General features: G+C 34.1%; 2 protein-coding genes and 1 pseudogene across 3 annotated transcripts; 2 read left to right on the top strand and 1 right to left on the bottom strand.

The window, feature by feature from the left end:
• Positions 1-729: 729 nt before the first annotated feature.
• On the top strand, positions 730-14,655 carry LOC145586444 (putative LRR receptor-like serine/threonine-protein kinase At1g56140; annotated as a pseudogene). The gene is made up of 24 exons (XR_014100948.1): positions 730-989; positions 3,661-3,850; positions 3,943-4,014; positions 4,133-4,204; positions 4,306-4,377; positions 4,589-4,660; positions 4,769-4,840; positions 4,971-5,042; positions 5,170-5,241; positions 5,388-5,459; positions 5,576-5,647; positions 7,029-7,100; positions 7,229-7,294; positions 7,507-7,572; positions 7,695-7,739; positions 11,121-11,185; positions 11,461-11,834; positions 11,919-12,117; positions 12,204-12,353; positions 12,781-12,893; positions 12,990-13,197; positions 13,301-13,532; positions 13,627-13,785; positions 14,075-14,655. The product of XR_014100948.1 is annotated as a putative LRR receptor-like serine/threonine-protein kinase At1g56140 (transcript).
• Positions 14,656-15,574: 919 nt separating this feature from the next.
• LOC145585220 (putative UDP-glucuronate:xylan alpha-glucuronosyltransferase 3) lies at positions 15,575-20,644 on the bottom strand. Its single transcript, XM_081641940.1, has 4 exons — positions 20,331-20,644; positions 18,806-19,015; positions 17,912-18,546; positions 15,575-16,758 (listed from the first exon to the last, which is right to left on the bottom strand). The coding sequence occupies exons 1-4, from the start codon at positions 20,393-20,395 to the stop codon at positions 15,725-15,727; spliced, it is 1,944 nt and encodes a 647-aa protein (XP_081498066.1). The 5' UTR covers positions 20,396-20,644; the 3' UTR covers positions 15,575-15,724.
• A 2,612-nt stretch (positions 20,645-23,256) lies between these two features.
• On the top strand, positions 23,257-27,595 carry LOC145586443 (putative cinnamyl alcohol dehydrogenase 1). Its single transcript, XM_081643283.1, has 7 exons — positions 23,257-23,493; positions 24,242-24,342; positions 24,432-24,545; positions 24,636-24,866; positions 26,494-26,779; positions 26,866-27,016; positions 27,118-27,595. Exons 2-7 carry the CDS (start codon positions 24,254-24,256, stop codon positions 27,312-27,314), a joined length of 1,068 nt encoding a protein of 355 aa, XP_081499409.1. The 5' UTR covers positions 23,257-23,493; positions 24,242-24,253; the 3' UTR covers positions 27,315-27,595.
• Positions 27,596-27,801: the final 206 nt, after the last annotated feature.

Below are 27,801 nucleotides of genomic sequence, written 5' to 3'. Positions count from 1 at the left end.
TTATTATTATTATTATTATTATTATTATTATTATTATTATTATTAATTATTGATTATTATTATTATTAATTATTGATTATTATTATTATTATTATTATTATTTATTGATTATTATTATTATTATTTATTGATTATTATTATTATTATTGTTACTATTATTATTATTATTTATTGATGATTATTATTATTATTTATTGATGATTATTATTATTATTTATTGATTATTATTATTATTATTTCAATTATTATTGTTATTATTATTATTATTGTTAATATTATTATTATTATTATTATTATTATTATTATTATTATTATTATTATTATTATTATTATTGTTGTTGTTGTTGTTGTTGTTGTTGTTGTCGTCGTTGTAATAAGAGCTTAAAAGAATGAAATTTGGCTTTATATCATTAGCAATATCATTAGACGTAAATTAAGAGCTGGACTGAACTGAACTGAACTGAGCTGAACTGAACTGAACTGAATTTCAACGGAAGAGAACAGACCCTAAATATCGACAAATATACATATATAAGGACATACTCACTTTTCATTAACAGAAACATAACCAAAACACGGCGAACGAAATAGCATACAATTAAAATAGAGTATACGTGCATATAAGAAAAAGGCAATAGGATCTAGATGTTCCAAGACGACTTTTGTACATATTAGACTACTTTTATAAGAAACACATATTACTTAGTACATATAAAACCCACCACAACACCAACTACATTCGTCGGTCCATTTTTGTTTCCCCCTCAAAAATAATGTCATAGCCATCATTTCCTTATACTCTCTTTTCTCTCAAGTGACGATATCTTGTTCAAAAATGGTGGCTGCTGCTTTGAATAGGCTCAGCCTCAGCAACCTTCCTCGGCTACCATGGTGGTGCTGTTACATGGTTCTGGTGTTTATGATTGCCTCGTGCTCATCTGCTCAATCGCAGAATACTACTCGCCGAGCTACCACCGCTCCTATTGAAGGTTCTTTCTCTTCTTGTTTACTCACTATTATTTACTCCACCCTAACTAAGTTATAATTACAATTCATATTTGACGCATTTGAGGAAAATTTGTTAAAAACCATCTTATAATAAATACTGATTTTGTTGAAAAGCGTTTTTTTTTTCGTCAAAGCACACCTGTTTTAAAATGTTTTTTTTGTAAACACCCACCTCTCCTCGGATTCCGACGGTTGACTTGATTTTTTTGATGAGAGATTTGAGGGTCTAAAATGAATTGTAGTTATTACTTTGATAGGGTGGTAGTAATATGTAATTGATTTAGTTATAAAATTAATCTGTTTTTCATATGCTTATGGATCACAACTTTAACTATTTTTTCTGTTTTTTTTTATTGCAACATTTTTTGTACTTGAAAATTGCAAATTACTTGAAGTTTTTTTTTGGGCAATAAATTGTCTATGTTAATACGTACATCAGTACATGTATATAGTTGGTATAAATAGTGTCAAAAGTCGAATTTAAGAGGAATTATGAATCAATTGTTTTGAGTTTCATCTTGTACGGGCCTATATAAATATTGGATTATTAAATAACATTATTTTGGGTATCTTTTGTCATTATGAGTAGTTTGTGATGATTGATTTATTTCCTATCTTTAGTAGTCACATGGACACCACAAAAAGGGCTAAAATGCATTTTGGGTTCGTTATGTAGATCAAATAATAATGCAATTTTATTATACACATATACTAGTATATACATACTTGTATTTGTTAAATGATACTATTAATAGGACGGAGACAACGTTCTAACTTCTAAGTATGGTCCTTCTGTGTTCTTACAATGTTTAGAACTTCATTCTTTTTTATTTTTATTACGTAATATCACAATGTTATAAAGTCTAATCAAGATGGGATTTGTGGAAATAATGTAACGATAATGTTAGTTGATGTGATTGTCAATAATAATTTAATATCACAATGTTGAAAGTTTAATTAAGATGTGATTTGTGGAAGTAATGTAACGATGATGTTAGTTGATGTGATAGTCAGATTTGTCACTAATTAAACATCATTTCAATTTCATATTTTGGTCAATGCCTCATTCATAAATATATTCTCCCACCATCTCAATCACTAACTCAGGGCCTGTCATTTCGACTTAATTTCAATTCAGTTTAGTTCAGCTCCAACTAGTTTAGTTCAGCTCCAACCAGTTTAGTTTACTTCAGTTCAGCTCTAATCAGTTCAGTTCAGCTCTTAATTTCTTTCTCTTATAAAATATTCATTTCAGCTCCAATCAATTAATTTCCAATCAGTTCACTTTAGCTCAATTCAGTAAATATAAACAGACCCTAAATAACTAACTCTAGTTGTTTCTGCCCATCATGTATACAATTATTATTTATACGTTACTCATGCATGTTACATACTTACATATTCATACAATAAATCAAGTAGGAGCTCATGTTCATCTTTTTCCTTGTATGATTAGTATTGAATTTTTTTTATCAGCTTTCGATACGGGCTACATACTTTATTCTTATGTGTGACACACCTACACAAGTTGTCATGAGAAACGATATTGGCACTCCAATTGGCACCCCACAAAAATAATAATTCAATTAAGATAGTACGACTGTACGAGGCCAATAGTGAATTAGAAAGCGACTAATCCAGCAGTGCCAAAATTACTTGTAGGGACTAGGGAGTACTAGTACTGATTAGTGAGTAGTGGCTTTTACGTCGAGTACCTGTATTTTTCAACTTAATTTCAATCCAGCTTATAATTTTCTTCTCTTATAAACAGTTCTATTCAGTTTAGTTTAGTAAATCAGGATAGGCCAAAGTCATTTCATATTTATAGGATAATATATAAAGTAGTATCATATGAGGACACATGAGCAAGACATTGAGATCTGTACTAGATAAGTAATGAGTGGCTGCTCGAGGAAATTAATAATCATATCCATCCATTATTAAAAAGTCTAAACATAGAAGATAGAACAGTTGTATATAGAACTAGATTTAAAATTATGTTTTAACCTTGACAATATTAAGTAGAGACACTTTTAACCTTAACAATATAATAATAAGTAAAAAATGTGAACAGTTGTATGTTTAGCCTAACTCATCCATTATTGGGATGCCAGCAGACCGACAAATTAACAACTGTAGCTGTCATATAGCGTAGCAACAAAAATGGATTAAGACTTGGAAATTAATGTACTCCAAAGTCTTCTTCCTTTTGGCTTTGTTCGAGGACTCATACTATCTTATAATTGTAAATAGTCAAGTCAAGTCAATGTGATAATCTTACTCAATATCTTTATTATTAAGACTTATAAATGTGTGGATATATAGGGTGTACGGAAGGTCGACACATATCCATGGTGCGTTAGATATCTAAAAATAAATAATACTTCCGTTACATATTAATTGTAACTTTAAAAAATTTATGTCTCACAAATAATACCCCAAAGTTGTAATTAATATATAACAGAGGTACCTTTACAAAGCTCAAACAATATAATATTGTCCGCTTTGGGTACCTTTACTAACGGTCTCATACTTGAAACAAAGCAATCTTTAATTTTCTTTTTTTTTGGTTCTTGATCCAAGTCCAACTAACTGTTTTGCTATATATGAACTTACACTAGAATATGAATCCATATTATTTTGAATGTGCAGTCCAAGCTTTGAATACAATTCTAGAGCAGTGGCAAACTCCTGCAAACACTGACCAGTGGAATACAACAGGAGATCCTTGTTCGGGTGCAGCCCTTGATGGGTCTATTACTATTGATGACACTAACTACAACCCCTTCATCAAATGTGATTGTACTTATAATCGTAACACTACCTGCCACATTACTGCTTTGTAAGTTGTTGCTGCTCCTCGTACGGTTCAACTCATATATATATGCTCCATATACAAAGGATCAACTGATATATTGGGTCAAATTATGACAGCAAGGTATATGCACAAGATGCAAAAGGCGTGCTACCAGACGAGCTCTGGAATTTAGTCTACCTCACTAACTTGTATGGCTTCTGTATATAATTTGGCACTATCAGCTCTGTTTAAACTTTTAAAGAAAGCGTCGTCTCTTTGCCTAAGAAAACCCATCATAAATAATGCATATGTCTTCCTGTCATGTAGGAGGCTGGGACTAAATTACTTGACAGGCCCTATTTCTTCAGGAATTGGAAACTTAACTCGGATGCAATGGCTGTATGTACATCAGAAAATTTTCAAGTTTTGTGAAAGTCTACCCTTTATTTGTTTAGTTTTTCTTTCTCTATCTTTTCTAATCCAATTTATATTGATTCTAGAGATTTCGGTACTAATGCATTCTCTGGACCAATTCCGAAAGAACTTGGTAAACTTACTGATCTGCGATCACTGTAAGTTTTCTGTATCCAACATGCTCACTTTACATTCCTTACCAGTAGTTTTAAAAGGAGTCTTTAAATGAAAATGTCTCCCTATAATCAGCATCATATTTGAATTAATAGGGACTATGACCGCTAATTTCTATTCATAAACGTGTGTGGATTCCTGTGTCGATTCTTTGAAGTGCAATAGATGTGTTACGTAGTATGCTTACTTTTGCAGGGGTATTGGTGCAAACAATTTTTCTGGTTCCTTGCCATCAGAGATTGGAAACCTGAAAAAATTGCAACAATTGTAAGTCCTAAGTCTTGTTTATTGAGTGATGCATATTGAGATTGTTTGTGGCACAAAAAATAGCAACAATTGTAAGTCCTAAGCTATAACCTTTTTTTTCCTTAACAGGTACATTGACAGTTCTGGTGCAACTGGTGTAATCCCATCAACATTTGCAAATTTAATAGACCTGCAGACTGTGTAAGAGCTCACAGTGACTCAACCCTCCCATCCTGAACTCATTTCCAAATACTTACTTAAAAGAGTTCCTTACGGAGTTATATGCAGTGTTTTTATCGCTTTTACTAAGTGGCAACTTTTGATCATTCAGGTGGGCATCAGACATGGACTTAACAGGTCCTATACCTGACTTCATAGGGAACTGGAGCCAACTAACAGAACTGTGAGTAATTCACTCAGAAAATTCCGATTTTACATTTTACCTGTTCTTCTTGTCAATTCAATAATAAATATTTTTTTACTTTGTATTAATATCTGGTGTTGTATGACACTATAAATGTTTCATGTAGGAGGCTTGAAGGAAACTCATTCCGGGGACCAATACCATCATCATTTTCCAAACTAACCTCATTGCAGCAGTTGTGAGTTGCTCCCTTAGTTGTTTTTATTCCGTCTTTCTTTCTAGTCTCTCTATGTTTTTGTTTGTGACTTGTTAATATAAAGGCGCATCTGCATTCTCAAGAAGACATTCAGGCAATTAAGTTTTTCAGCTGTATCTGTCATGCAGGAGAATAAGTGGCTTGTTAAATGGGAGCTCTTCTCTGGATTTTGTAACGAGTCTTACATCCTTAAACATCTTGTAAGATCACATGATTCTAGCGTACATATGAGCTTTTCTTAGCTCTCATTTTACTATGCCTTTTTTATTATTTTTTTATTTTGATATTTTGAAAACTTTTTTTTGTTTTCTTGCAGAGTTCTGAAAAATAACAACATCACAGGCCCCATACCTCGTGGTATAGGAGCACTGGAAAGTTTGACACAATTGTAAGTTGTTATTCAACTAATTCTAAATCAATGTTGTTGGATTACTTTATGTAACTGGATGTGTAGAGCCAAAGATATTATTACAGTATGAAATTTGCAGTGGAAAGTTATCTTTTTTGAAATAAAATTGATTCATAAATAAGTCATACGACATCTACAAAGAGATTTAGATCTAACAAATACATAATAATTAAATCAAATAAAAACATTCCATAAGCAAAGCTACGATCGTTGTTGCAAATCGTACGTTCTAAATACCCTCTTTCATATCGCTGTGATTTACAGCCTTTTTCGGCGAGGGAGTCTATCGATCTGTTGTAGCCGTACAGAAAATTTCCGTCTGATTCGTTCAATTGTTGTTGAAATATTAATCTCTTTTTCAATCCCGCACAAAATTTTACCCATGAAACAACACTATAGAAATCCATGAAATAAAAAAGCGATTCCTCCCTCAAAAGAGAGAAGAAAAACCCGGTCTTTCGAAGGAGCCAAATCCTTCTAAAGAGGAAGAAAAACCCTGTCTTTCGAGGGAGAAATATTCCTCCTAGAAGAGGAAGAATTATTATAAACCTAAAACAAGAGAAAAAGCACAAAAGAAACGAGAAATTAAGTTTGGAATTTATAAATAAACAAGAGAATAAGATTCTTTGGATGCATGCGGATCTAGGGTAATACATTAAGGCTGTATTGATTTACTGAGCTGAGCTAAGCTGAACTGAACTGAACTAATTGGAGCTGAATTGAACTAGACTAAACTGAACTGAATAGAGCTGAAATGAATTGTTTATAAGAGAAGGAAATTAGGAGCTGAACTGAACTGAAAAATGCCGAAGAGAACAGGCCCTAAGTCAAACTAAGAAAAATTCTCATTTTCCCTTCTAATCACATCATCACTCCATCATCCCTTTGTACCACCTTAATTCACCTTCATTTTCCGAAATGCGAATCCAAGCACGCCTTGAGTCTTAAACAAGTACCAAATGGAGCTCCTACATAGATAAGACTTCCTAATGGTCTTTGTACTTTTATAGTAGGCTGGGGACAACGAAAATAGTTGTCCTTATGACCACACGGAATGATCGCTTTTGGTTCATGCACAATCACGGGACTAAGGATTGGATTGATTGATTAAAGGAATAACATGAATTTGGACCGACCTATTAAAGTAATGTCCTTAGTATCCATTGAAGTGTTCAGAAGTGGTAGGTTGGTAGCACTTTGCTTCACTCTATTGCAGTAGCTAGAATCATTGAAAATGTTGATGTCGATTTTATCTACATGGACATAAAGACTTACTTTCTTTAGTGACTATTGTTCATATATATTGTCTGTTGGCTTCTATTTTATTTCCTTTGGCATTGACGAAAGCGAATGACATCAGGGACCTAAGCTTCAACAGCTTAACAGGACAAATTCCAGACTCTATCTTCAGTCTCAGCACTCTTGCTTACTTGTGAGTATTGTGCCTTGTTACTCTTCTGGCAATATCTACTGTTAATAGTTTGGGCTGTCGTTTCGTTCTCTTATCTCTGCAAAACACATAATTCAGAAATTTAATGAGGTTTCTTTCTTTGTGCTCAGGTTTCTTGGAAATAATAGGCTTACCGGGGCTCTTCCTTCTCAGAAAAGCTCATCTTTGACTACTATGTAAGCTATGTTACCATGCTGAAATCATTATCTATTACAATCTTGTAATTACTTCTGACAACTCTGAATTGTGCAAAATGTTTCCTACAACTGTAGGATTTCGAATATCTATTACAATTTTTTCCCACTTTTCTATTGTCTTTTTTATTAGATAATACTTTGACAAATTTTCTTTGTATATAGTAACAATATCTTGTCTTTTTTTAATACAGAGATTTGTCCTACAATCATCTATCTGGGAGCTTCCCTTCTTGGGTCAGCCAACCGAAACTACAACTGTATGTTTTGTCTAATCTTCTATGAATTGCAAAATTGCCATTAGTATCATGTTTCATATGCTGTATACTTTGTTCTGTTTCGTGTTTCACCTTTTTCTTATCAAAGTTGTTTGTGAATGCAGTAACTTAGTTGCAAATAATTTCTCGGTACAAGGCTCAAACAGCAGGTTAGAATTTTTGCTAAACTCAGAAAATTTTCTAGATAATTGCTTGACTGATGATTTTCTTTGAATCCAAAATATGTTTACCTTCATTAATAATGATTTTTTGGAAGTACAAGTTTTTTAGAGTACTAGTACAAACGATCCTTATCCTTCCAGATTCTAGGATCGGAAGGCTTTACATTTGATTTTTATTACCCAGTGTCAATAACTTTAGCCTCGAAGAGTGCATGCTGCTCTAGAAGCATGTTAAATTCTCACGTATTTCATTATCTTATGAGAAAGAATTGTAGCAGCATTCCAGCATCCTTACAATGATTATTTGGGAATTGGCCAACAATGTCTGGTGTTCCTGTAGTATTTCTGTTGTTTCAGAATCATGGTGAACAGTTACTGTTATAAAAGTTACTTGAAAATTGAAATTAAAAATAAGCCAACTTTGTTTCAATGCATTAGATGTGGCTCACACCTAGACATGGCTTCAAGTTGTGTTGTGGCTTAATTCATGGTCTTGTGGAGTTTAAAAAGGCGTATACTATGCAGTCACGTGTAACACCCCAATAATTCTCTCTTAAAACCTGTAAATACCCTGAAGAAAATCCAAGAGAATTACTGGCGTGCTACCGCCACGTGTTCAAAGTTAAGGCTTTATCAGAAAATAGCAGCGGAAAAACTAACTCAGTTATAAATAAGTTTCAAAACCAATAACCAAAACCAAATTAAATCATACAACTTGGAACCATTAAGGCCCTTATTCAAAACCTCACAAAAGTAGTAAATAAATAAAACCAGAGTTTAAATAAATTCAAACTTATGAAAAGAAATAAACTGCGAATAATAACCAACTCTCCACTCAAAATCCCACAACCATGATGCGAATGCTGCATATGTAAGAACCTGTGGTTAATCTGCTCCCCAATATTACAAGTGTAAAAATTGGATCGTCACATGGTCATTGAAAGACGAAGGCCATGACCAAAGAAAGACACACACTAAAGCACGCAATCAGCAAAGCTGAGTACATACAAGCTGCAAAACATAAAAGAAATCCCTAACATGCTACTAATAATCAACCATTACGCATCATTAGTTTATAGACTCGGCACATGACTCAACCATCAAATTTATTAAGACTTCACTAGTTAATATCAACTAACTTATTTATTTATTTCATTGGATTTAGCAATAGACAAGGTTGTCCAACCATGTCCCATTTGGAACATCAATAAAAGAAAAACCCCATGCCTCCTTTCGGAAACATCAATAAACATCCAATGACCACGGGCGCGACTCCGTGACCGTAGTTAGTATGAGATCTCACCTAACTCCTAGTTTTAAAAAAATATATTTGAAATAAGAGACTCGTAGATCAGACGGCCTCGAGAAAAGTACACGGCTAATACCCTGTGTACCCCAACCCCTGATTGTCATTACTCCAGGAGTGCACCAATCCAGAGTTTTATCGCTCATCCATCTTGCACTTTACGTGATTTGCAGGTTTAGACTTGGTGATGACTCATATACATAACAATACAAACATTCTAAACACAATTCAATCAAACAAGACAAGTTTCCAATTTCAATTCTTGATTTATTAGTGACAAACAATACTTATTATTTAATCCTTTACTAGCTCGGTGTATAAACACCTTGAGTGCATAAGGCACCCCAAAACCTTAACCTCGTCTTATAAGACTTAAATCCTTCCTTTACTCATCCTGTTTGCATAATCATGGATGAGTAATAAATTAATCTTTACACCAATCACATACCTTTGCCTCTAAACGCACCTTGCATAATTAGAGCACAAATAATACTTGCATTATAAAATAGTGCACATCATTTGAAATTCACAATGTATAACCAAACAATTTAACCCAGTCAATCCTATACATGATACTAAGTTCTCGATCCGTCGTCCTTAAACATGCACCTAAAAGAAAGGTTTCGTAACTTGTACGTACCTTGAATAATAAACGAATTGGTATGCCACTTTACTATCTAGAAATCACCTTCAATAAACTCCTCTCCTAAACCAAACAATAACATCTCAATCAATACCCAATCAATCAAATTTACAGCAATACTAACTTACTTTAAAACATTCAAAATCCAAATCAAACAACACTTTAAAACCTTCCCTTTAGTTAAAATTAAAGGCTTATATATAGTTCTTTAAATTTTCTTCATAAAAACCTTAAAATACACTCTTATATATGAAATTACAGCAAGTTTAAAGTTTAATAAAAATCTTTAAATTATTTAAAAATCCCTAATAATCTCCCTTTTTAATGGGTGGTTAACCCTCTTTATAAAACATCAAAAGTAGTACTTAGAAACTACTTCTAGCACTTAAAACTTCAATAAAAACATATATTTATGCTTAATTAACTTTAAACATAATTAATTTTATCAATCAAACTCAAGGATAATATTTTAATTATAAAAAAACTTCGTTAAAATAAAAAAAACTGCCCGAAAATCATATTTAGAGGCTGAATTAACTTCTTAAAACGTTGTTTCCCCATGGAAAACACTACTTTTTCATCAAAATTGGATGAGTTCAGAATCTGATCGGGATTTAAAGGGGATTAATATTAACGAACGAAAATCTAAAAATTAAAACAGGAATCTACGTGTTCAAAATAATCTGGAATTAAGTTAAACTAATCAGTAGTTATAATCACCAAAATTTCAAAACATCATTACTATAAAAGCCCTAAATCAATTGTTCATAAAAACCCTAAAATAATGATTTTCAATAAATTGAAACCCTAGGTTTATAATTCATAAAATATGAAATTTATAACATAAATATAATCTGAAATTTATAATCTTTATACCATTAAAATATAATTTGATACTAAAAATATAATCTTTATACTAAAATCAAAACCCAAAAAACAAAGGAGGATGAAAATAAGACTAACCTTTTTGTGTGAGAAATTTTTGGAGATTCATGGGGTATTTATGGGAGAGAATAATTGTAGGGTAAAAAGAAAGATTGGGCCTCATAAAAATAATGGGTCGATTAAGTAAACAAATGGGTTAGGATTGTGTGATTGGACATAAATTATAAATTGTAGAATAAAGGTGCATAAAATAATTTGTTCAAATAATTTTCGACCCAGATTAATAATTTGAAACTTTTGAAATTAAATTATGAAAAATAAAAAATAAATATTATAAATAAAATAAATTTTCATTTATAAAATATTTAAAAATACGGGGATTACATCACGATGCAGCAAATATTTAACACCCTGCATCTACTACAAAAATCAACCATGAAGTTGTACTAATTTGTAGCTTGCAATATAATTCGTCGTTGTCTTAGTTGTAATGTAATAGCTTGTTTATGCTTAGCATCTAATATTTTGATTGCAGATCTTTGCCATCAGGGTTGAACTGTTTGCAGAACGGATTCCCTTGCAATGCTGGTGCTGGACGTTGTAAGTATATATTTTTACTTCCTTTTTGGCCTTTGGTTTACCTGTTGTTGGGAAATTTCAAAAACTTTATGTAGTGACTAAAGCTTATCAAACATATAGACACTAGACTGTAAGACGAAACATTTCTAATTCAGTTGGCGGTCACAAATTTATCTGTTTTCACTTATTATTACTGTCTTAGGCATCAATGAGATATCCAGGTAGCAGCTGCTCTTGATATATTTCTACTTATCTGTAAGAAGAAACATTTCTAATTCAGCTGCTCTTTTGTGCAGTTTCTGACTTTGCAGTTAACTGTGGTGGTCCACAAATTAGAGCATCAAATCAAGTTGTATATGAAAGTGGATCGCAGACGCTTGGTCCTGCTACTTATTTTGTGCCAAGCAGTGATAAGTGGGCTGTCAGCAATGTTGGATTGCCAGCATCAAACAACAATGTCACTTATACATTTGACAGTCCGCGCCAATTTATTAGCCAAGACTCTGAATTATTTCAAACAGCTAGACTGTCAGCTGGATCCCTACGGTACTATGGACTTGGGCTTCAGAATGGTAATTACAGCGTGCTCCTACAGTTTGCAGAGAATCAAATTGAAGACAGTGGTACATGGAAAAGTCTTGGAAGGCGTGTGTTTGATATTCTTATTCAGGTAACAGTTATAACTTGTGTTGTTTAAGAGATTGTTCTGATTACATTGTTTCTTGTAGCCTAACTTATTGTTATTGTAAACCAGGGAAATCGGGTGGAAAGAGATTTTGACATACGCAAGGCGGCAGGGGGTCGTTCATATAGACCTGTTCAGAGAAACTATACTGCTCGGGTGACTGCAAATTTTCTTGAAATACATCTTTTCTGGGCTGGAAAAGGAACATGCTGCATACCTGTCCAGGGAGCTTATGGACCTATGATATCAGCTGTCAGCGTAACTCCATGTAATTTAATGTTTATTTAGTAGGATAGTATTTCTATCTGTTTATTTCAATTTTCATGAAGTAATCAACTACATTCTGATTTTCAGTGTTTCAACCAAGACCTATAAGCTCATCAACAAGTCATACAGTTGCTATAATTGTCGGAATAGTTGTTCCTGTTATTTTCCTTGTGCTTCTTTCTTTGGGTGCGTGTTGGTTTTTTAAAAGAAGAGAGAGATTGCGTGCAGCACAAGATGGTATGTCGAGTATAATTTCTATTTTACTAATCTATCTCTTTATAATAATGCTACTATCATATGAACCTTGAAGTAGTAAGTTATTACTCTAAACTTTCTAAGCTAAGGGCATGTGCTCTTCAGCTTAATTTCATTTCAGTTCAGTTCAGCTCCAATCAGTTCAGTTCAGCTCCAATCAGTTCAGTTCCTAATTTCCTTCTCTCATAAAATATTCAGTTCAGTTCAGCTCCAATCAGTTCAGTTACTAATTTCCTTCTCTCATAAAATATTCAGTTCAGCTCAGTTCAGTAAATCAGAACAGGCCCTGAGAGTCCAAAATAATGTCATGCCTTACTGAATTTTATGATTTTATATAACTTGCATTGGCCAAAACATCTGCAGTCACTTCTCTTTGGTGCCATTTTAATTTTTTCTGTTATATTTGCAGAGTTGGCAGGCATTGATGCGAAAGCATATAGTTATGCTGAACTGAAGTCAGCAACTGGAGATTTCGACCCTTCAAACAAGCTTGGTGAAGGAGGCTTTGGATCTGTCTATAAGGTAAACTGTTAATAATGAACATGGGGCGCTTCATCTTCTGTTATAAGGTAAACTAATGTAGCTGTTAATAAACTTGTGCTATGTCTGTAATTACAGGGAGTCCTGAATGGAAATGTAGTTGCAGTCAAACAGCTGGCTGTAACATCTCATCAAGGGAAAGACCAATTTATAACAGAAATAGCTACGATATCTGCAGTACAGCACCGAAACCTTGTAAAGTTAAATGGATGTTGCATTGATGGGCAAAAGCGTTTGCTTGTTTATGAGTACCTAGAGAACAAGAGTCTTGATAAAGTCTTGTTCGGTATAACTCTTTCTTAATAAGCTTCTGTATGTAGAATATGCAACGAACTCATGATGCAGGACTCGTTTTAATTATCTGCATTCATCTTTTATTCAAATGACAGGAGAGAATAAATTGGAACTTAATTGGGCTAAGCGCTTTGAGGTGTGCCTGGGGGTGGCAAGAGGTTTGTCTTACCTTCATCTAGAATCACGCCTTCGAATTGTGCACAGGGATGTTAAATCCAGTAACATCCTGCTCGATTCAGATCTGAATCCCAAAATTTCAGACTTTGGTCTAGCCAAACTTTATGATGAGAAAAAGACTCACATGAGCACTGGTGTTGCTGGCACAGTGTAAGATCCTCGTACCAAGCTAACTTACTTTGATTGTTAATAATGCACTTCTATTTACATGCTCTAATACAAGAGCGCGTACAATCTCTTACAGTGGATACCTTGCACCGGAGTATGCCATGCGTGGCCATCTTACAGAAAAGGTCGATGTGTTTGCTTTTGGTGTTGTTGCTCTAGAAATAGTCAGCGGGAGATCCAATCATGTGCCCACCTTACCCAAGGAAGAGATGTACGCATGTACCTTCTTGATTGGGTATGATTGATGATACTTCTTTTGTGTGTTTTGACCAGAGGATGCCCTGGTTTCTCACATGACATTTTTGTAAATAAACCAACAACTTTATTCAATTGTGGAGCCCGCCGTAATGAAAAAGTTGTTGATTTATTCACAAAAATGCCCTCATGAGAAACAAATTCCGTTTCTCAATATGAGAAACAGGGAATTTCCCTTTTGACCATCTATTGTATGTAAAATGTAATAAATTAAATGACAGTAACATGCCATTGACAACTGATTTCTTGTATATACCTTGCTAATTTAGGCATGGCATCTATATGAGAGCGGATTAGACATACAGCTTGTTGACAAGAGATTGAAAGTATACAACAAGGACGAGGTGAAAAGAGTGATCGAAATAGCGTTCTTATGCACCCAAACATCACCAGGGCAACGCCCTACAATGGCTCGTGTGTTGGCGATGCTATCTGGGGATGTTGAAGTGGGAACTATTCCATCAAAGCCAACATACTTGACTGATTGGGCATTTGATGATGACTCTAGTTATGTTACCAGTGAAGCTTCAGAGTATTCAAGACCTGCATATTCTTCTACAACTACAAGTAATTACACAACTAGTCGAGGTCTGAATTCGCCTGCTGATAATGTCAGCCTTGTTCTCAATTGATACTCAAGGACGGATCTATCATTTCAGTTATTTGTATAGCCATTTTAAGTTTGACAATCTCAGCTCAAAGTGTCATATAAAAACAGCTTTCTTATATGTAAACCTCAGTAATTTTGTTAATGACTGTTTCAGTTTCAAATTTTGGTTTGCTTGTTCAGAAATTTTCAGTCAATAGTCTACATGTATTTTGGTTTGCTTATTCAGAAATTTTCAATCAATAGTTTATCAAGAGTTTGAGTGTGCTCTCTGATAGTGATCTAAGTTTTGTCAAACTAAAATTTAATTTGATCCATTTTGATATGTATTTGGTTGTTTCTCATTTCTAGTATAGATGTATGACTTGCCATTAACGAATTAACCTTCCCCCGATTCAATAATAAAAATACAAAACAAGCACACAAATAAGTACACTCTCTAAAAATGGGTAGGGGCAACGCCCAGGGCACGTCCTAATCAATAATAATACCCTTTCTTGTAAGTTTTGTGTTTATTAGTTCTTAGCATTTCAAATAGTCTTTACTTGGGCATGGCATCATTCATTATATGGTCAAAAATTTACCTTAATTACAAAGAGTCATAAAATGACAATGATGTAGACAAAATTTAATCTAGAGTCTTATGTGACATTGCAAACACAACGAAACACTACATACATTTTGTTAATGGAAACGATGAGCATTCATGAAGGGCTACGCTAAAGATAATCAGAGAGAAGAGTTTGAAGTAGATATTGTATCGAATTGCAAAATACTATAGAGATGCTAAGCTGTAAGGTGGTTCCTTGTGATTTGTTTTTCAAATTTTCAATGCAAGAAGCTGATTTTTTTTTTTATTTTTTTATTTTAAGTGATCTTCATTTTCCATAAGAGAGGAAAATTGGATTACAGGTGCAATTATAATGTGCAATTGTGGAAGACATTAAAGTGTAATTTGAACGTAAGTATGTAACTAGGTTTTTGCAGCAAGTTCCTAGTTAGTCATAACATTGATCTATCAGATTGAACAGGCCTAATGTTGAATCAGACTCGAGACCACTAGTGATTCAAACTTCAGAGGGTTTAAATGTTGAATCAGACTCGAGACCACTAGTGATTCAAACTTCAGAGGGTTTAAATCGGCATATGCAATCAGCATATTCAGCATACTCTTTAAAATTTTCACAGGAAAAATATGTTGTTTTTGTTTTTTGTTTTTTTTTTTTAGAGTAAAAAAAAAAAATATGTTGTTTCTGTTTGCTATATCTCTGAGTCTTATGTATTTCTGATGGACAAAAATCAGACCCTGAAACTACAAAGAGGGAAGAGAAGCTGTTTTAATCCCTGACACCGGTGAAGATGAAATAGTTGCATTGTCGGTCCAATTCTTCTCACCCCAGTGCCACAACATGCTTTCCCAAAAGCAGAAGTTTTCAAAGCATGTTTCCAATCTTGGATCCTTGATCTTTATCTTCCAGTGGCCGTCAGTGAAATTCGCTTTCTCAGCCTGCCTTCTATCCCATTCCAATGATGCCTTCTGCTTAGACCTAAGCAAACAGTATTTATGCAAGTTTTCAGGCATCGCATCATGCACCTTCCACCAAGTTTTATGAGCAATATCGCTGGCAAACTCATGCAATAATTCATTATTCCAGTTGCAATCATAATCCCGAAAGCACAGCCATGGTTTCAAGCCTAGGTAATGGATCACATAAAGTATTGGTGGATCTGCACCAAATAACCTGGTTTTCATTTCTTTCTTTTCAGGCTCGTCACCCTCCCAGTAATGCTTTAAGAAATTCATTCTCTTGGGAATCCGATGCCACCAGGTGAAGATCTCATTCAAATAGCCTTGGTCCCCACCATTGTACGATTCAATCTCATTAATGTGGTCCATTAGTAATTGAAATGTACAATTAGATGGCTCAATTACCATAACCCCAGAGTTGAAAAGAGTAGCATTGTTCCCTATGGCAGAAATCTCTGGCAACCCAAATAGGAAGTCGAGATTTCGGAGTATAAGAAGGTCTGCATCTATGAAAATGATCTTGTCATAATCAGTTAGCTGCCAGAGACGGAATTTGCTGTAGTTCCACTCATTATAGGCTTCTGGTTCAGCTTTTGGGTTCCTGATTCTTTGGATGGTATGAATTTTCCAACCTGCAGCCTCAAGGCCACCTCGGTGATAATCACTGATTGTGTCATCAACAAGTATGACTAAATCACGAGTTGAACCGGACATTCTAATGCTTTGTGCTGCTGCAATAGCTCCACATACATACACGTGTGCTGAATGAAGGATAGTAGCATAAGCTTCTCGATGTGCAGTTCCAGAAGATAGATAGGCTGATATAAAAGTTCAAGTTAAAATTTTAATCGTTAGTAAATATCATGCAGCATACAGAGCATTTGGTCATGCGCACAACCATACTAGGAGGTTGAAAAGTATGAAATAACAATAGATGACGTAATGACACCATTATTCACAGGTAATTCAGGGCTGAAGGAAAGTGCATTTAATAATAAACTATTGGTACTCATTAAAAGGAAAGGCATATAAACAAGCTAAAATAGTACATGACTATCATTCATGGAAATTTGGACATCTTATTCTAAAATTGTCCAAAAAATTGTTCAGTACTTCAGTTAGCTCTGAAGGATTTAACCCCCTCACCCTCCCCAAGTAAAGGGGAAAAATTAAATGGTTTCTCCTTGCATAATTTTATTTGGTCATAATTAAGAATTGTGAAAAAAATTTATAACTTATTCACTACATTAACCCAGCTTTACATAATTGTATATAAACTTTTAAATCAAATAAACGATAAAATGACAGGAAATGATTTGCAGGGGCATAAGTGCACTCCGCACACTTCCCAGATCCAGCATTTTGCCAGCATTTTTTTTTTTTCTATTTCAATATTTGTTCCGATAGAATGTTTTTCAAAATGCAAAAATCATATTAAGAAACTTTTATCACCTCAGTCAATGAAATACATTTATCAAAATGGAATTGCAGGTACTTATGTATAAGTCTAACTGAGCTTTTATCAATATCCTGGCTTGTAGCTTTTCTTTCTCATTCATAAGAGTGATACATCTGTGTGTCTGACTGTCTGTGTTAAAGTTGTCAGCACAGGAAAAAAAAAATTACCAGTATGAAATTTAATCGCCAAGCAATTTATTGTTTAACAGCATGCACCCTTCCACACATCTTGTGCACATGCTAAAGTGGGCCAACAAGGACTAACAGCATCCTCACCAAATTGAGTGGTGTTCTGGTGCAATAGATTCTTGTAGGCTGAACTAAGTATAAGCAATGCAGCTAAGAGTCTAAGATTACCCCATACGAATGCCACAACATAAATTCAAATAGAACCACATACACATCCAGAGTTAAAACAAAACATTTCAGCACAATAAATATATATCTTTTAGATCTTAAAAACACAAAAGCCAGACATGCACCAATAGAATAACATCTACAAAGACATAATACCTTTTGGATTGAGAGGGAGCGCAAGTTCACATGATCCAACAGGAAGCTGAATCTTTTCTCTTAGGGTATTGAGATTGGGCTTGTACAGCCATGCATTCCCAGCACGCGACACAAGTTCCTTACAGGGGAAGAGATTTGGGATAGGAAAGCAATCAGAAATCAACAGTATATGCAGATCATATGACCCCTTAGCAGATGCAGCAAGCTTTGCTGCAGCAAGCTGTAAGTGCAGCCGTGCAACATCTCTCCACCATTTTCCTAGCTTGTTGCAAGGCAACTTCACAGCAATAAGATCCATACGTGCATTTCTAGGAGCCTGAATACTGGGAAGGGAAGGACAACTAGGTATCTCAAAGTCTTCTTCCTCATCAATCCACTCAGGATACAGCGTTTCCCAAGTCAAACTTTTAGGAACATGGTCCAGATGCAAAATCATATGCTCAGGGGAAGGTAACATTTCCTGCCAACTATCAACTTCATTTTCTTTGAAATTTAACAGGCCTATAGCCTTATAGTCATTCTTATCAATAAGAGTTTCCATGACTTCTGAGATTTGATTCCAATCAATAGCTAGATCGGATACATAGCGCTTGTCAACATGACTATCCCCTCTCCATCTATCTACAATGCTCATCCTGCATTCATAAAAAAATCCGTATTAAGCAAATTGCATAGGATAAATGATAGTCACTACTATAAAACTCAGAAATTAAACACAGGAAATGCGTAAATTTAAAAGAAGAAACCGGCAGAAGTGGTCACTGATTCAGGTAATGCAAAATATAGCAGGAAATTTGAAACCTTGAATTAATTTGGTATAACAAGCTATAAATTGAAATAAATAGAGCTAAAACCTCAGGAATAGCTCAAAGAACAGTGAAAGATGAAACTTACTGAGAATTGGATTTCGATATATGTTCTGTATGCTTAAGGGATGGAGAGTGAAGAAGTGTCAAAAATGTTACAATCAAAACGACAACTAGGATGAACTTTAATGGGGTAAACTTGCAGTTATAACTTCTATCTTGGAAGGGAGTATATGATGCCTTTTCTACATCTCTACTATCTCGATGTCTTAGAGACCTTCTTTTGCTTGATTCTTCGCTGAAAGAAATCAAAGAGACGGAGAAACATTAGCAAGCAAACTATTTAGACTGGCAAGGGCAGTGTTGAGCCCAATTTTACTAACAGTGCTCACATTCCCTTATACTGAGAATTAAAATGTAAGGAATAAGACAAACAGGCTGCTAACATGTGTGATCAAAGAAGATAAATGCTAGATCCTAACTGTCAGATTTTCTTTCTATATCTATAGAACATATTATTGCTCAATAAACTGGTTCAATGAATCCTACTTATACTAAACTTTATTGCCAAAATTATGAAAAGTATACTAGCTCCTACACCCCATTGTTTTGGAGCTAAAAGTGAAGTTAAATTAGCTTCAAAAGTTAGTTAATGACCGGAAAGCATTTATATACTATTACTGGGTCGTAATTTGTATACTATTAAACTTCATAAATGACTAATTGCAGCTTCTCTCCCAATTCCCCACAGCCCCACCTCCACCTCAAACAGACACATAAACAGTCACAAGAAGTAGAGCAGCTTATCTCACTAAATACAAGAAATATAAATGACTGCTTTGTTTTGTTCGGTATAAGTCCTACATCATCCCCATATTCAATACCTATGTTACTTGGACTCTTCACTAGTTCATTGCACCTCAAGTACCCGTGTCAAATCCTCAACACTCCAGCTTGGGAATGGATTCTTCAAACCTTCATTTTAGTCCAAAACCATGGATTACTTGCAGATAATAGCCGAGTCAAACAATGGGAGCACAAACCTATACCTGACATGAGTATCCGAGTCGTAATAACTTAGCAATCCTTCACCAAATAGTTAGGTTAGGAACCTAAATGGGGAAGCCAACATCCCTCTGCACAACCCCCCCCCCCCCCTCCCCCTCAACTCTCCACCTTTGCCTAACTTTCAAGTCCAAGCCTAAAATCTCATTAAAAATGACTCCCCAAAATCCCATCTACCCTTGATGAACAAGGTTAAATGACTAGCCCCATCATCATAGAACATTCATATACATTGTAAAATAATTCGAAACCTCGAAAAGCCAAAACCATGAAAATTCAAATGCCAATTTAATCAACATCAAACAACACAAAATTATAGCATTCTTCACAGCAAAAACCCACAAAAATGAGCATTGTAAGAACCCACAAAAATGAGCATTGTAAGAACCCACAAAAACAATGAAATACCCATTAAAATTAAACACCCCAAAAATTGAACTTATACTTAATGATCAAACAATGGTAAATTCCACCGACAAATAACACACATTCAAAATCATACTACTCTAAGAGCAAAACAGAAAGTTAGAGAGAGAAAGAAGACGAACACTGAAGCAGAAATACGATGACGGGCTTCTGGGGCTTTTGGGGATGAAGCAATTGAACCTCTCATCTTCTACGTTTCTTGGGATTTTGATGAAAATCTCCCAGCAAAAAAAAAACTTACATCTGATCAAATAAAACCCAGAAAATTGCAACAAAAAGCAGTTATAGCATAGTAGTAAAATTGAATGCAAAATGGGGAAGATCACAACTGAGAATTGAAGGAGGAGAGAGAAAGTGAGAAGAAGGAAATGGGATCTTGGTTAATTTAGTAGGGGAGTAGTAGGAAGATGAAGCAGCAGAAATATGTATGCCGGGAATTTTGTCAGTAAATTTTTTAATTTTGAGATTTTTGACGGCTCAAGGACCAACTAGCTTAAGAGGTGGGTAGCGTTAGAGCATCATTTTTCGTGGTCCCATTGAAAATGATGTCATCAAATTTTTGTTAAGACTCACTAAGATTTACAGAAATTTATCACTTTAGCCCTAAGACTTAAATATTTGACATATTATAGGTAGAAAAGTGTAAAAAAAAAAAAAAGATAATAAAAATAAAAATGAAGTGGGTCCCAGTCTCAAGTCTTAAGTTGAGTCTTGAAATTTCAAGACTCAACTTGAGACTTGCTTGAGATTTTTGAAGAAAAATGGGAAAAGTATTAAGTACAAATCTTAAGACTCAAAATGATGATGTCATCCCAAGTCTTAAGACTTGGGGCTAAACTTGCTCTTAGAAGCAGGAGACGAAAATAGTGAAGTCAGCCTATAGGCGTTTTGTTTGTTTTAAGTTTTAACAGTTCTCTATGGGGCCTACGAGTAGAGGCCTAGAGGGTGACAATCGGGTCTTTTGGAATCTAATACGGTATTAGATTCAGAATTATGGGTTTATTAAAGTCGGGATCAATTTGAAAAATGTTTTTTTTTTTTAAATAAAATCTTTTAAAAAAAATTAGTTTGGTTTGGAATAATTTAGGTCTATTTGAATCTAATGTCAATTTGCTCTTAATGCATTATATAACTCCAAAATTTTCAAATTTGACTCTTTGAGGGGTTTCAAAAGGTATCGCAGTAACAATTGGTTAATTGAAGCAATTTAGGAAACCTTAAGATGAAAAATTTTGGGGTTAAACATAAAACAAAGCCACAAAGTGTAAACATAAAAGATTTGAGAGTAATTTCCATACAAAATGCTCAAAGTTATCAAAATTCCTTAATTAGTCTCTATTTTTACAAAATTTCCAATTTTCTGTTCACATAAGGAAAAAAAAAAGGGGCTTTTTTAACAATTTAATACCGCAAAAGTTAAAAAAAAAATTGATATTTGTAATTGTTGACATGGATAATAGATTGAGATTTTTAATTTGAAAAAGGGAGGGGCATAATTGAGGAATTTTGATACATTTGGACATTTTCTATGGAAATTGCTCAAGATTTGATCTCAATTCAGTAATTTTCTGTGTTGTTGTTCACAATATCTTTAAATATTTATCTCTCAAATCAAGATACGAAGTAATTGAATTTGTAAAAACTTGTATGTACTCTTTACAAAATATTTAGTGGTTTTATGGTTTTTAATGATAAAAAGTGATTTGACTTGATTCCAAGCACACGCATAAACTGCTTAAACAATAGAGAAACATCATTATGTTACACTAATACTCACTCAATGGACACCACAACTAAAATCTGCATAACCAACAATGGTAAATTGGCAATCGATCTAAATTCGATTTTAGTATATGTAGGCAATAAGTATTCCATTTACCATCTGTATCAAATTAGATAGCTTTCAAATCTATTGATAATTATGAAGTATAATCATGCAAAATGCATCAATTTCTTTCATATTTGACATCAAGTAGGGTCAATTCAAATAATCCAACATTGAATAAGAGACATATATGAATAGGATAACTCCACTTGCCTCCAAAAATTAATTTAAATCGAGTTGGTTTTACCCGGTCCACGCCTAGAGATGAAAATGGGTCGGGCCAATATGAGGGTTGGTTAGACACGACATGAAAATAGCCCAACCCAATACAACACAATAGGCACACTGGCGAGTTGTGACATGTAGGGTGTGAAGAAAAAAAAAACCGTAACCGTTAACCGGTATAACCGACTAATTTTATAAGTCAATCAATCGTACAGTTAAAAATAAACAGCTACAATTAATCGAACCGTTAAATATAGCGGTTAACTATTATGGTTACGATTACACTTTTGAGTAAACGGTTAACCATCGGTTAACCGTTAAAATAAAAATATATATTTTATATAATATTCTATTTATTTTTTTAGGAAAAAGATATATAATTAAGTTAACTTTAAAAGAACCTTTATTGATTTATAATCAACTAATTCGAACTTATAATTGTTTATATCAAAATATGTATTAAACTTCAAACTCTGAAAAAGGCAAAAAAAATACCGAGTTATAATTATTTTATTGTTTAGCGGTTAATCGGTAACTGTACCGCTAAGAAATGGTTAACCGTTGCGGTAAACTGTTCCTTAACGGTACGGTTACGGTTTGTGTTTTTAAGTAATCGGTCTAGCTGTTAACCGTACTGTTAAAGCACGATTAACCTAATGTGAACAACCCTAGTTGCATGAGCTTCAATATCAGATTGTTGCACGATCACAACATGCCGATTTGACCAATTTACCCAGAAATTATTAAGTGCCCCATAAACATGACATGACATGCAATCCGGACTGTACATGGGCCTTGTTTATAAAAACCAGCATAAACTCACCCTTAGCATGACATAAGGTTTTTATAACTTATAAGCATAACCTGCTTGAGCACAAGATAATGTAGTATTGACCCGTAGACCTATACGGCACAACCCGTGCCCATTTTTACCCGAACCTAATTTTAGATCTAGCCAATCCCAACGAAGTATCTACTTCGTTGATATTTCTCGTAACTCGTAAGAGCTGAGCACATCAAATCAAATCCAGAAGAGTTGAAAAGTCTTTCTATTGACGAACAGAGTAAGCGACTGAAGCACGACAAAATTGAACCATTGACGCCATTGATGATTAATCGAATGCTCTTTCTCACCAACCCCATCTCTATAATTATCAAGAATTAATCAATTCATTTCATAATTATATAATTTATCTCTGTAACTTCTCACTTCACTCAACCCCACTAAAATTCAGGTTCGTTTCAATTTGTATTTTTGTTAGCAATTCATTCATATTTTCTGGTGATAATGTGGTCAATTTCTTTTTTTTTTTTTTTCTTTTTTTTGGGCTTGTGATTCTGTATAGTTTTCTTCATTTGATTGAAATTTCATGTTTCAAAATTGTATATGAAGTATTAATTAGTTGATTCAATTTTACTTAAACTTTCAATTGTATTGTCCTGTTCTTTTTTAATTAGGAAATTATTTTTGCTGGGCATATTTTAATATCATGGTATAGGAGTAATATTGAATTCTCTGTTAAATTTAAATTCTTGATTATATTTCTCATGATATCAAAAGTGTGGAATCAAATTAACTATAGAATTAGAATATGTAATTTAGATTTTGTAACCAAATATAAATAAAAGTCTGAATTTCTCATTTAGATTGTATTACAGCAAAATGACAATAATAAAACTAAAAAAAAAATCTCATTGTAGGGAGAAAGTTTTTTGATTAGGTACATGTTGATGTTTTACTGGAATTATACATAACATATTAGGATTGAGGGAGCTTAAATTCGTCGAATTTATAGTATCGTGTGAAAAGAGAGGTGCCGAGTCAGTAGGATCCTTTTTGGTCATCCTTACCTACCTTAAGTAATGTGTATTGCATTGTGAATGTGACCCTCCTTGTTAAATAGGGAGGTGAGCTCAATTCATAAGCTGTGAAAAAGCTTCTCATAAACTTGACATTCATTTACTACTTATTGCCATTTACAGAATCAGCTGAGTATGGCTTCTGAGACTGCACACGCGAATTGCCTAGGATGGGCAGCTAGAGATCCATCAGGGGTTCTATCGCCTTATGAATTTAATCGCAGGTATGATGAAGGGTATTGTACGTGTTTTGCATACTTGGATGCGCCTTTTATGAGGTATTTATGTACTGAATCATAAGTGCACTTATTAGGGCTGTTGCACCGGATGATGTGTCAATTAAAATTACACACTGTGGAGTGTGTTATGCAGATGTGGTTTGGACAAAGAACCTTCATAGAGACTCCAAATATCCTGTGGTGCCTGGGTATGTAGCTTTATAGTGGAATTGTAAATGAAATGTATAATACTGAAACTAGCCTTCTGGATCTGATGAAATTGTGTTTTCTGTGTTAAGCCATGAGATAGTTGGAATAGTGAAAGAGGTTGGGCCAAAGGTTGACCGTTTCAAAGTTGGGGATCATGTTGGAGTGGGAACTTATGTCAACTCATGTCGAGATTGTGAGTATTGTAATGAGGGGATGGAGGTGAATTGTGTGAAAGGTTCAGTCTTCACATTTAATGGAGTAGATGCAGATGGTACAGTGACAAAAGGAGGTTACTCTAGCTCTATTGTTGTTCATGAAAGGTAATTATCATACAATTTAATTTCCTTCTTTCTCATTGAGATCACAGAGACACATTAATAAATATTATACACTTGTACACAAGAGCATTATGGACCTATGGCTATGCCTCATCTTGCTACTTATGTATAGATTAAAGCAAATTTTTTTTTTATATTGTAGAGTAGATTTGGATGACTTGTTTAAACTGATTATAATCAGAAGTCTAGACAAAACCTCACTGTAGAATCCTGTGTTAAGTTTCCGTCTTGATGTGACTTTAGTTAGCATCTTTGCAGACTAGAAGAAGATGTTTGATATCTGATTAACATTGCAACCCATATTGACACATTTAGCTATTCTATTTGCTGGATGCAGTAATTGATAGTTTCTATTGCTTTTAAGTCCAACTATTTTTGCTGTTAGCCATTTCTATGCATTTTCATTTCCTTCATTGCTCAGGGGGTTCATTCCTTCCCATTGGATATAATAGAATTAGGTAGCTGATGGCTATTCAACAAAGTGTCTGAGCTTTGTTACAATGTTTTCCATGCGCTAATTATAGCTGGCTTTTTTTCTCTCAACGTGTCTTGAAAGTTTGTTGTATTATATCAAAATGTGTGCAAAAAAACCTTTTCCTTATGCTTACCTTCACTTGTTTTTAGCATGCCAATGTTTGAATATTTTAAGTAAAGAATGATCTAGAAACCAGTATATTGTCATTTCATAGATAGTTGATATGGGGTTCAAAAATCGCTGGTTTAGTAGATGTGTTATTTTTCAGGTACATCATTGTTTCTTCATGCTTATTCTATGTTTAGAATTCAACATGTTATCCTATTATGGTTCAATTCACGGACACTAACACACTTCAGTATATTTGAACATAAAAAGTGATTAAGATAACCGTGAAGATGACTAACAAAGTAACAAGTTGGAGTAGTACACCTGTAAATCTGTAAGGCTGCTATGCATAAATATTAAGGGGTGGGGCACTTTAGGTAGCAGCATAATTATGGCGTTATTAGTGGCTTGTAGAATTGTAGTAGTTTTTTTTACTTAAATAGAAGCTATATAATTACAGCAAGTCTGGGAGAAAGATACAGGTTGAATATCGATAGTAGTTATGTGTTAGATTGTACTCTGTATTAAAAGCTTGCAACTATCCACATTTAACTGTTTTCCAGAAATTAATCAACCAATCTTCATCCTCTTCCCTTAATCACACATAACTTTTCTTAGTTCTATCCAAAGCTAAGTCAATTATTAGCAAATGCTTACCTTGTGCTATGCCTTATAAATAGTAGCTTATAACAACAGTCAATGATGATTCATCCCTATTTCCTGATAAAGGACCTGTATTTTGGAAGTGCATAACTTGTGGGAATATGAACCATAGTTTTTATATTGATTAGTATCTCACCACTTTCACTTTAGTTTTTTCTTTTCATTTGGTTGGATGATGACAGAGGACTCAAGACTCCATCCTAAGTCCTGTAATGGTTGCGTTTGTTTCTCCAGTAGTTGACTTGATCAACTGAAAGTAGAGCGAATTCACCAGTGTCATATTGAACAAGAATTTAGTGAATGTGCTATTAAGAAATCTTATACAATGAGGCTACTTTAAAATTTTCCCTGCTGAATTTTCAGATACTGCTATCGGATTCCTGACAATCTTCCCTCGCACTTAGCAGCACCACTATTATGCGCTGGAATTACTGTTTATTCTCCCATGATTCGCCATAATATGAACCAACCTGGTAAAAGTCTTGGGGTGGTTGGGCTAGGTGGTCTTGGACATATGGCCGTTAAGTTTGGTAAGGCTTTTGGACTGAAAGTTACTGTTTTTAGCACCAGTATATCAAAGAAAGAGGAGGCCTTGAGTGTACTCGGGGCAGACAATTTTGTTATTTCATCTGATGAACAGCAAATGAAGGTGATTATTGCTTAACTTATAAGTATTACTATAGCTCTACTCTCTACAGTTTGTTGTTCTTGACTGATCTGATACGTTTCTTCTAGGCCCTCACTGGATCATTGGACTTTATAGTAGATACTGCATCAGGAGATCACCAGTTTGAGCCATATTTGTGGCTTCTAAAGACATTTGGTGCTTACGTTCTGGTGGGCTTCCCAAGTGAAGTGAAATTTAGTCCTGCGAGTCTTTTATTAGGTTTGTCTACTAATTGAACTGGACTGCTGAATTTCATGCAAATTAGATCCTATATATGCAGCTTCCATCACTTTTCTCTATATCTTGTGATTTTCTGGCAGGTATGAAGACTTTCTCTGGTAGTATAACCGGTGGTACTAAAGTCACTCAAGAGATGTTGGAGTTCTGCGCTGCAAATAAAGTATACCCGAATGTAGAAGTTGTTCCAATTGAATATGCAAATGAAGCTATTGAGAGGCTCATTAAGAGGGATGTGAAATATCGTTTTGTGATCGACATTGAGAATTCCCTCAAGTGATATCCTTTGGAGAACATAGTAGCCTAAATTAGGCCAAACGTCGAAATACTGAGTAGGCTTTACAGTTTACACATCATAGAGCACCTTCCTAGTATTCAGATTTATAGCGAAGCTAGCTTTCGAGTGGTTGACATGAATTTTTTTTTTCTTAGAGCATTTACACATGAAAGCTTATTATGATAGGTCTTATACGTAGTTTGCTGCCTTGTTAAAACACTACAATAAACGATTTTGTATGTATTGTGCAGATTCATTCTGCTATAATTATACATTACCCTTCACCCTTGAAAGTTTGATTCTTATTAGTTATGCTAATTAGCTTGTAAACATTTTTTTTCATTTAAGCCAATTTTAAAATGTCAAAATGTAATTGTCAAATTAAAATCGACTAAACGAAAACCCAATTAATTTAAACCAAACCGTAGAAAACTTGAACTAAATTATCTTGAAATGTTAAGGGTTCATAATAAAGGATGTTTAGGGGACT

This window comes from Chenopodium album, chromosome 16 (genome assembly GCF_948465745.1).
Source record: "Chenopodium album chromosome 16, dcCheAlbu1.1, whole genome shotgun sequence".
NCBI classification, from domain to species: domain Eukaryota; kingdom Viridiplantae; phylum Streptophyta; class Magnoliopsida; order Caryophyllales; family Amaranthaceae; genus Chenopodium; species Chenopodium album.
Note: the sequence above shows the minus strand (reverse complement) of the source record. Positions and strands in the feature narration are given on the sequence as shown.